General features: G+C 38.1%; 1 protein-coding gene across 6 annotated transcripts in view; it reads right to left on the reverse strand.

Annotated features, from left to right (window-relative positions):
• PC (pyruvate carboxylase) overlaps nt 1–10,025 on the reverse strand; it is a 318,614-nt gene that overhangs the window by 102,071 nt on the left and 206,518 nt on the right. For all 6 annotated transcript variants that reach the window (XM_072423070.1, XM_072423066.1, XM_072423072.1 and 3 more), the window contains one exon: nt 7,681–7,863. In XM_072423070.1, the coding sequence (XP_072279171.1) occupies nt 7,681–7,863 (183 nt within the window). The remainder of the gene's footprint in view (nt 1–7,680; nt 7,864–10,025) is intronic.

Genomic DNA, 10,025 nt, shown 5'->3' on the forward strand with positions numbered 1-10,025 from the left:
GACTACAGGCTGTCATTGCCAGCAAAGGGTTTTCAACCAAGTATTAGGAATGCACATTTTATCTTCAGCTTTTTAATTTGTACAATTTTATGAGCCCCTGAAATGACGTGATTGTGTTAAAAAAAGGCTTTAGTTCCTCACATTTTTATGCAAACTTTTTGTTCAACCCACTGAATTAAAGCTGAAGGTCTGCAGTTCAACTGGTTATGAGTTGTTTCATTTAAAATGAATTGTGGTAATATACAAAACTTGAAAAACGTCTCTGTCCAAATAGGGCCTTAATAGTCCCAACAAGCTTTCCCAACTATTATATGCCCAACATAAAGTTGTTTTTGTGTTTTTTGCTATATTTTGCAGATAATGGAGTTGTGTCGAAACTAGTTATATCCTCCTTATCAATAGGTCAGTATTTGCTCCATCCTTACCTTGAAACATCTTGCTCAGCAAAGTTGTTAAATAAGCCTCTTGTTACTGACTAACTACTAAGTGTCTTCCACCTTGTTGTCTGACTATATAAACTGAGATGTGATAATAAAGTTTTGAGACGTGATATAACTATATGCTTAAGCTGCATGTGTGTTATTCACTGCTCCCAACGCGTTGAAAACAGAGGTCATGATAGAGAGGGAAATATTGGTCTGGGATCAATAGGAAATTGCCTTCACAAATACAAATATTATTTATTCAGGAAACTCATTTCCAGACAAACCAGATCCCATCTCTCTGTAACTATTACTATCCTATTTGGGTCCATAGTTCTAACCCTGATTCTAAAACGAAAAGAGTCTCTATAGCTTTCCATAAATCGCTACCAGTTCAAACCATAGTTACCTATTCTGACCAACAGGGCAGATATTTAATCTTTAAAATTTCCGTATGGAACAGGAAGTTTACTATTGCCTCCCTTTATGCACCTAATCAGCAATCCACAAAGACTATTACTCAATATTTGGAAATCTTAAAAGGAGTTGCTGAAGGCACCGTCATAGTCGGAGGTGACCTAAACTTTGCATTTGACCCCCAGCTTGATATATACTCTGGGAAAACCTCCATCTCCTATTCTAAATTGAACTCTTTCCGATCCATACAATATGAGCTTAGGTTAATGGACATTTGGCGTACACTTCATCCAACCACTATACTTTTTACTCCTACTTGCACTTGAGGTATTCCCGCATTGACTATATACTAATGAGTCACCCAGCACTTGATTAGCATCCAACGGCCTCTATAGATTCTTGCCCCTGGTCTGATCATTTCTCGGTGACGTTGTCTCTACAAATCCCGCAAGTGGCACCTAGCGAACGGACCTCGAAGTGTAATGATTCACTATTCCAAGATGTGCTGACGCAGTCCTAGATATGATAGCTAATTTTCTAGGGGATCATTCCTTGGATATCACTTCTCTCCCGATACAATGGGAAGCTATGAAAGTGGTTCTTAGCGGGTCCTAATACAGCATGGAGCTGTGGAAATTAATAACATGAAAATGAGGATATTAAACTTACGTCTGATAAGATCCAGAAGTTAGAGGGATAGTGCTGGGTGACTCACATTATAAATTGTCATTATATGGGGATGATCTCCTTCTTGATATCTCATCCCCTCACATTACCATTCCCGCTATTTTGTCAGAGTTTGAGAAATTCAGTCTTTTGAGTAACTTTAAGGTTAATCACTCAAAATCTGAGATCCCTAATATTACGCTGGATACTAACCAAATGTCATCTCTTAGAGCAAACACTTCTTTTAAAATATGAAAAGAGGCGATTAAACATTTAGGTGTGATGATAACCTCCAACCCCTCTAATTTGTTCTTTTACAATTACTCCCTTCTTTATAGTAAACTCCAATCTGAACTTCAGAAATACTCCTTTCTACTGTTGGGTTGGTTTGCAAGGGTCAATACTCCTAAATTAGATATACTTCCAAAGTTATTGTACTTGTTTCAAGCAGTCACAATTTCCATACCTGCCAATTATCTACGTAAAGTGCATAGTATAGTTCGCCATTTTTTGTGGCGGTCGAGACACCCCCGGTTGGCATTTCATACATTGGCCAAACCGAAGGCTAAATGGAGAGTAGGGGTTCCCAATATTATGTTTTATTATCGGGCATCGGTCTTAGTGCGAGTGGTGAATTGGCTTTTTAACAGTGATTCTAATAAATGGGTGAGGATGGAAAAATCCATTTCACCAAATGATCTTAAGTCCCTAACTTGGGTGGATTGTTCCCTTCTATCTCAGAAAGTTCCATTGCCTAGGCTCACTCACTTCTTACATGTTTGGAATGTTTCTATTAAATCAGGCTCTTTATCTACAAAACCTGGTCCCATGACTCCTTTATTCGATAACCCGGTATTCCTGCCAGCTATGGGTACATCTAATTTTTTATCCTGGTTGGGTGATCTTAAGGTCGGGTATATCTTAAGGATATATTGCTCAATGGTTAGGTTCCTCTTTCGGCCTCCCTGAATATACCCAATACTGGTAGGATGCTTTTGATGGTTTTTTATATAGACAGCTAACATCCTTTGTTTCTTCTTTCACTGATATGTCTTTAATATGCAAAGGTTTGACAGAATTTGAGAAGATGCTCAGTTCCAACACACGCCCTACCCATCTTATCTCAGTATTATATGGCCTGCTAACTGGGGACTCCAGCTGTGCCCCTCCTATATACAAGTGATATTGGGAAAAAGGCTTGGGAGGATTGATAACTGACGAGGAGTGGGAGAAATAATTTATACTTACACATAAACTTGCATTGACATGTAAAGCCCAAGAAACAAACTATAAAGTCTTATCTAGATGGTACTGCTGTCGAGTAGATTTACATTGTATCTCCGTTCAACAGTCTGATAGATGTTGGCGCTGCCATACACGACGGGGTAGGAAGGACTCTCTATGTACAAATAGGCGAGAAAATGAGACCCACCCCACCACCTGCTTTGTTGCCAGGTCTGGGGGTATGTGTAAGCTACAGGCCTCTATAGGAAAATGCAGCATCAGTGACAAAGTCAGAAGATGAAATCTAAGTGAAAACTCGGAAGTTCAAAAATTTAGATAGGAGAAGGTTGGGGATAGAGGTTAGCTTGTTGCAGACAGATCTGGCATTCCGTAGACCGCAAGAAATAGGGGGAGAAAGAGTTTGCAAGTTGGGTGAATGGGAATGCAGTTAGAAGGAAGGTGTATCCTGGTGAAGGGGGAGAGAAGAGAAAAGCTGTTGGGGTACCTGGGTTGGGTAACATATCACTAGCAAGCAGAAGTAAAAAAAAAGGTGCAGCAGTATGCAGTATAGACAGAGAAAGCACTATAGTACCTATCTGTTTTGCTATAGCAATCTCATAAAGTTTATATGTGTATTTAATTAAAAATAACAAAGTGAATCTAGACTCTGAGCTGGGATTAAATTGAAAAAAGGTTATTCTTCACTATTAGAAAATGATATATGGGCAAGTTAGGGCCAAACAGGGGAGACAAAAAGAGGATGGGGTTAGACTAAAAACAACTGATTCTATAATGATTGGAAAGCAGGTAAATTGCCCATTGTTTGGTCTGGTCTCAGTAGTCCAAATTATATATCTTAAACACAGGCAGGCATTAGCTGTGATCACTAGTGTTGGTCGAATAGCTCACTATTCGATTCGACAGCTATTCGGTCGAATATAGCAAAAAAATTCGGGTGGTCGAATTCGAATCCCATTAAAGTCAATGGGAGAAAAATTCGGGTTTGTTTCAGCACTGTGTAGAGCTTCTACAGCCTCCAAACAGATGTAAAAAGATACATTAGAAAAGGATACATGAAAAGATACATTGTAAAGAGATACTTTGTAAAAGGATACATAAAAAGATACATAACACTATTCCATACCCATACCAGTGTTGAGTACATTTCCTAATATTCCTGTATCCATCATGGAGGATACAGGGTTTGGAGTGTAATCCAGAAGTTAGCAGTGGTAATGAATATGAAGGAAGTGTTTCATCAAACCAGCAGTTCTCCCAGAAAGGGCTCAATGATTTAATATGTGACCTAAGTCTGTAAAAACAAGCATCTGAACTTTTAGCACCCAGGCTAAAAGAAAAGAACTATCTTGAGACCGGAAGTTAAAATAACGGTTTATAGGACAAGAAAGGTGAGACTCCTACCATATCTCAGTGAAGATGAAGACGTTGTGTACTGTTGTAACATCCCTGGACTATTAGCCCATATGGGAGTATCAGAATACCGAGCAGAAGACAGTTCCACTCAAAGTTTGAAATCTGTTTTACTGCATAATGGCAACTGCAATCTCTGAATTGATGTAGTGAGTACAAAATTACTAGACTTGAGACCTTTTTGAGTTCCTAAATTCAAAAAAAAAACTGTTGTATGGCCTAAATTGCCAGTGTTTTATTGAATTATCAGGCACAAAACACAAAACATCCAAAATTATTATCATAACTAGTATTATACAAAATTAAAATATAACAAAAATAACGTCAATAAATGCAACTCTTGGGCGGCTCTCACCCATTAAGGGAACATAACAAATAAAATAATTAGACTATACACTGCTGAACATTATAAAGTGACTCCCAAAATAAAGTTGTATTAAGTGCAAACTTGTTATATAGCTATTGTTGGTACAACTTAAGACCATAAAGTGACAGGGTCACCTGTTGAATGAAAGCTAGTTCATCAGCTTTTCAGGTTCCCATTCATGAAACAGTCAAAAGGACATTGTAAAATTACACAAAAGATAGTATTGTCATTTCTGTTTACCTTTGGCCTTTTCGGATTTATTTCCTGCTTACGAAATATGGGTTTATCCGTTATTCTTTGCTGTTTGGGTACTGGTCCCCCTGACTGATGTGACTTCGGTGACTAGGTCACCTCCTCCTGTGCTTCTGTAGTAGGTTCTTCCGTTGATTCCCGACTCAGTCCTTGCAATGTGAATGTTTTATTGTTGCTATGTGGGTCTCTGATGTGCAATGTGGCTGAGTAGGCCAATATAAAATGGATTTTCTTGTGGAATAATTGTAAACATACCATATTAAAGCTTTTATTTTTTTGTGATACCTCCATGGAGTAGCTTACAAATAACAACAAAGAATGAACATCCACGTCTAGTTTGCGTCGTTCATAGTAAGCATGAAGAATTGTTCTTCTGTCCGTATAATGAAGAAATTTCGCAAATCACCCTTCTTATCTCTGAGCGATTGTGCAGTGCAGGTGCGTTGAGACTTTGTTTTGCCCAGGAATTTGTCCATCCAGAGTGGTGGTTCCTGGAGATAGTAAGGTGGGTCACTCTGGCTTGTTCAGCCGGTTATCGATTCTAATTCCAACTTCGGTGTGCGGAGCCTCCGTTACTTGTCTTCTCATGAGGTGCCGGGAACTGGAATTTGTGGGTGTGATTTTAAACTGCATGTTACTAGGCAGTTGGGTTTTTTTTTTGCTTCACTAGAGGAAGTTATACCGACCGGTCAGCCGTCCTTGTTCTACACTGGCTGCATCCTTGTTACAGATTAGTAAATTAATAGGTAGGAAAGCTAGGATTAAATCACAGTTTATGCTTCTAAAGAAGTCACAAACAGTAGTTTCATTTTTGAATAACAATTTCCATTTAAACTGACCAATATTATTAGTGGTGTACAGTAAGAAAACTGTTCCTTTTCAGACTATTTTTTGGGCAAGTATGCAATGCAATGCATAGCCATGTTTATTCCTAATAATCAGCCTAAAGACTACAGTACACTCGTCCAGAGTCAAACAGTATAATATTTGTACTGCAACATAAACCAGACTAAGTTGGACACACTTAGGAAATAATAGTGATGGAAGTTAATGGTCCTCTAAATATTGTGTAAATACAATATTCTTATGTATTCTTACTTGGATGTTGGTGTACTTTGTGTATTTTTTTAATATATCTGTGCAGTAATTAGAACAAAACTTTGCTTTCACAAATGAAGCTTCCTGTAATGAAGACCAGTCACTGCTGCTCTTTCTCCATGTGCAAGGTGGCATTTTCTGGTAGGTTGTAGTGGGTAAACCTGCTTAATCTACAAATTTATTGATTTGTTAATCAAATTGATTTTAAAAGGGTAGAACAGCCAAAGATTATCTTTCGGTGCAGTGTTATTATTTCCACTTTTCACTATGTTTGTTAATTTTTTTGTTTTTGTTTTACAACAATGTTAGTATTATGCAAGTTTAGCATTGAACAGCTACAGAAAAACATCACCACAACAAAAGAATAGAAATAATAAACAGATATACTATGATGGAAACTGTTTTGTGGGGCACGGATTTATTCAACAAATATATTGCTATCATGTGAAGAAAAAAATGTTGCTAAAATATTTTGTGGTTTCTGGTTTGTAGTTTGAGTCATACAAACAGGAATATATAGGATGCATACTTGTTGGAGCTTAAGGTAAAAAATGATAGGGAGTGGAGGAAACATGGTAGTGTTAAATGAGAAGTCACATGAGAATAGGAAGAGAAGGAAATGAATAGGGAAGATAAAACAAGCTGCTTAAATAAAAGTGACTAAGACTGTTAGGGATCCAAGGAATAGTTTGGAGAAATAAAAGGTATAAATGGAATTCTAAAAGGGCCAATAAACAGGGTTTTTCTGTTGTGGTTAAAGCAGTAGGATGGCCTATGTAAGCTGCTTGGTAGTATTTTATAAGGTATATAAGTTATTTAGTCCATGTTGTTTGTGAGGTAGCAACATAGTTTTACTCAAAACCCATGGATGGTGCTGGTCCATATTGAAGTTTTGAAGAAAGGGTCATCTTGGTGTAAGTTTTCATCCTAGCTAAAAATAGGTAAGGGTTTCCATCATTGTAAGAGAAGTTCAGAATATTGAGAATGCTACATTCTTTAGGGTGGGCAATTTGCTTGTTGCAGACAGATTCCAAATGGATTGCAAAAAGATTGCAACAAAATGCAATTAGGATATATCTCTTTTTTCACTAAAACTGACCTGATAAAGATGATTGTAACATTTTTTGAGCTATTTAGGACAAGTTTGTGTAAAAAATGCTCTTTGAAAGTAGGTATCTATATTGCCCTTAAGGGTGGTAAGAGGTAAAAACTTGTTGTTTTTTCTAGGGTTCCTTGAGGCTATGAACATTTTGGGATATCACTTCCAGGAAGATTTAGAAAATAAATAGGTAAAGTAGGGAAAATAATCCTAAGCATTTTACAGAATCATTGTCATTAGGAATCATAAAGGAATGATTTGGGGGCATCACCGGGGGAATGGGGCCAGACAGAGGAGAAAAGACAGAAAGAGGAGAATTTGCTGTCTGCCTGTTACACATCATAAAATAATGCTTTATTAAACAGTGCAGTAATGTGTGCTAATTGTAAAAATGTCCAGACCCTACAACATGACACACTCCACTAGATACACATTACTGTGGTTCAGATCATCTCTCTGACCTTCTGGTTACACATACAACAGCTTAGTAAGCAAACTCTTTAAAAGGGTTTTCATCAATTTAAAAAGTGTGTAATGTGAGAAGGGCATAAGGAAAACATGACATTTGATTTCTACCTCCATAAATTTCCTCCATGTTGGAGGGTCTAAACCAAACAGAAAAAAATGTTATTTTGTCAATATCTATGTCATTGGACACCAAAGGATGTAGATTGTTTTGCAAAAAAATTAGTAACAATTCTTACCTTTACTCCACGGATTCTGAATTCTGCCAAAGCTCTGCTCATCTTAGTTGCTGCTACATGTTGATCTTTTCCATGGGCAATGACTTTGACAAGGAGAGAGTCATAATGGGGGGAGATGACGGCTCCCTGGAAAGCTGAGGCACTGTCCAATCGAATTCCCATTCCCTCGCCACTACGAAAAACCTGAAGGGGAAAAACAATATCACCATCAGAACAACATCAGCATTATAGCAGAAAGCTGTGCACTGCAACATTATTTGGAGCCAGTTTTTATACTTTACTATGGTGGAATTTATCTATAGGGCTCGTGTGTCTGTGACTACAGGGGCCAGCAAGCACCAGGCACTTTCCTGCATAGTTCTCTATTTCCCACTTTACTACCATATCACCACTCTAGTCAAGAGGGTATAGGCCCTGACTTATTTTTCTTCACATGGCATCCTTGGAGGGCCCTCTCAGGAAGACATGTTGGTTGAAACATGTCAGTGCTTGTGTTGTACTGACTGGGGCTTGTGTATTATCTGTCTCCCACAGTACAATTAGAGCCTTTTTTTCATCTCAAGAGCTCCCTGCTGTTACTTACAAGGATTCAACATTAAACATCAGTTCATATACTATAGCCAATTGGTGGTATCAGTCCTCTTTGAACATATTCACATAAACTTCACTGAGTTTTCATTGATGAATCGGCTTTTCCAGCTTGCCAATGATGTATGCATATATACATTTCTATTAATACCATTAAAGGACTTTGTACTGCGAGTCCAATACTTGCCAAACTCTGAACAATTTTCAGTTAAATGGAGTGATTCACCTATACTTTGAACAAGGTTCATTTTTGGATATGTTTTCTTTGATGAGAAGTTTAACATGTTGATACATGTTTTATTGGTTTAGCTGTGGGAACTTTATTACTTATTTGGTACACAAAAAAGAGCCCAAAGAGGGTAGGCAAGATGGCTCATTGGCTTTTTTATGGTTAAAGTCTGGGAAAACATAATACTCTTGACAGTTGGCATACCAACAAGTTTGTATTGTTATTAATCTCCCTGGTGGTCTAATTAGGTTAATATTTTTATGTCAAAAGTGGTACATTGTTTTGCATGGAAATTTGTTGTTTAATATTGTAGGCCTGTAATTCTTAGGAATAACTCACGGGTATGATAAGAGTTTGAAACACAAATCATAAATTATATTAAAATAAATAAACATGGAAATTTGTCCAAATAAGGGTGCAATATTATTGATAAATTAGTAGACACTGCATATTGGTCTAGTAAACAATATGGGTATGGTAAATTTTGAAACATGGGACTGCACAAAGTCTGACAACACAATCAGGACAGTAGAACCTGGTTTCCCTTCTGATCTTCCTTCCACTGTCATCTCTCTTTGAGCAACAGAACATCCTTGTAGGTGCTGCCTTTTTCTCAGTTGGTGGGATGTAGTCCGTGAAGTGATGACCAGTCAGGTGTTCTGGGTTGACAACTGCAACAGCACAACGTCCAGGTCTTTCACAGCCATTGATGGTGTTTGGTGGTTCATGACAATAAATTCGGGAACTTTCCAAATGAAGTCAGAATGACTCACAGGCCGGTCACTCTTTTGTTTGAAGAGAATGTAGGCATTCCACAATTCTTAGCTGTGTTCACTTTCACTGTCTGATGACAAGTTTCCGGGTGAATCACTATCGCTCGATTCCACAAGTTATTCTAAATCACAAGCGCTTTATAGCTGTTCGAAAACAGCTTTTGCCCTGGCGAGAAAGCTTTTGGAAGCCATGGATATGGTCAAGTTTCAAGTAAGAAGTCAGGGATGTTCAAGGTCAGAGACAAGTGTTCAAATCAAGAAAAGAGGAAAAGGTCAGGAAAAGGTCAGGCAATGGTCAGATCAAGGTCAGGGCTGGTAGTGGACAAACAGTAAATCGGGGCACTGGACAAAGCTGTTGGATGCACTATTTATTATATTTCACTGTGAACAATGTGTTAAAGCAGATTACAATATAATCTGCTTTTAAATTTCCCACCAGGCCACGCCTCCCCAGCTGAGAATGCGATGCCGAAGCCAGCCGGGTATGGCTGGAGGACGCCGCTGGATCATGGGGAGCAGGTAGGATTTTTTCTATCGTAACCCAAGTGTGGCTTGGGGTTACCGCTTTTGGTACATTTGGTAAAAATTCACCCCGAGCCACTCTCGGAATACCGCCAGGGGGTTTAATGTTTACTGCCATATTCCTTGACCAAAATATAACACTTGGCCAGGTTATAAAAACAGATTGTGAAAGATATGCCATACTGTGTTTGTGTACGATACTTAATTGCTCATATATACCGTATTTTTCGGAC

This window comes from Pyxicephalus adspersus, chromosome 9 (genome assembly GCF_032062135.1).
Source record: "Pyxicephalus adspersus chromosome 9, UCB_Pads_2.0, whole genome shotgun sequence".
NCBI lineage: Eukaryota > Metazoa > Chordata > Amphibia > Anura > Pyxicephalidae > Pyxicephalus > Pyxicephalus adspersus.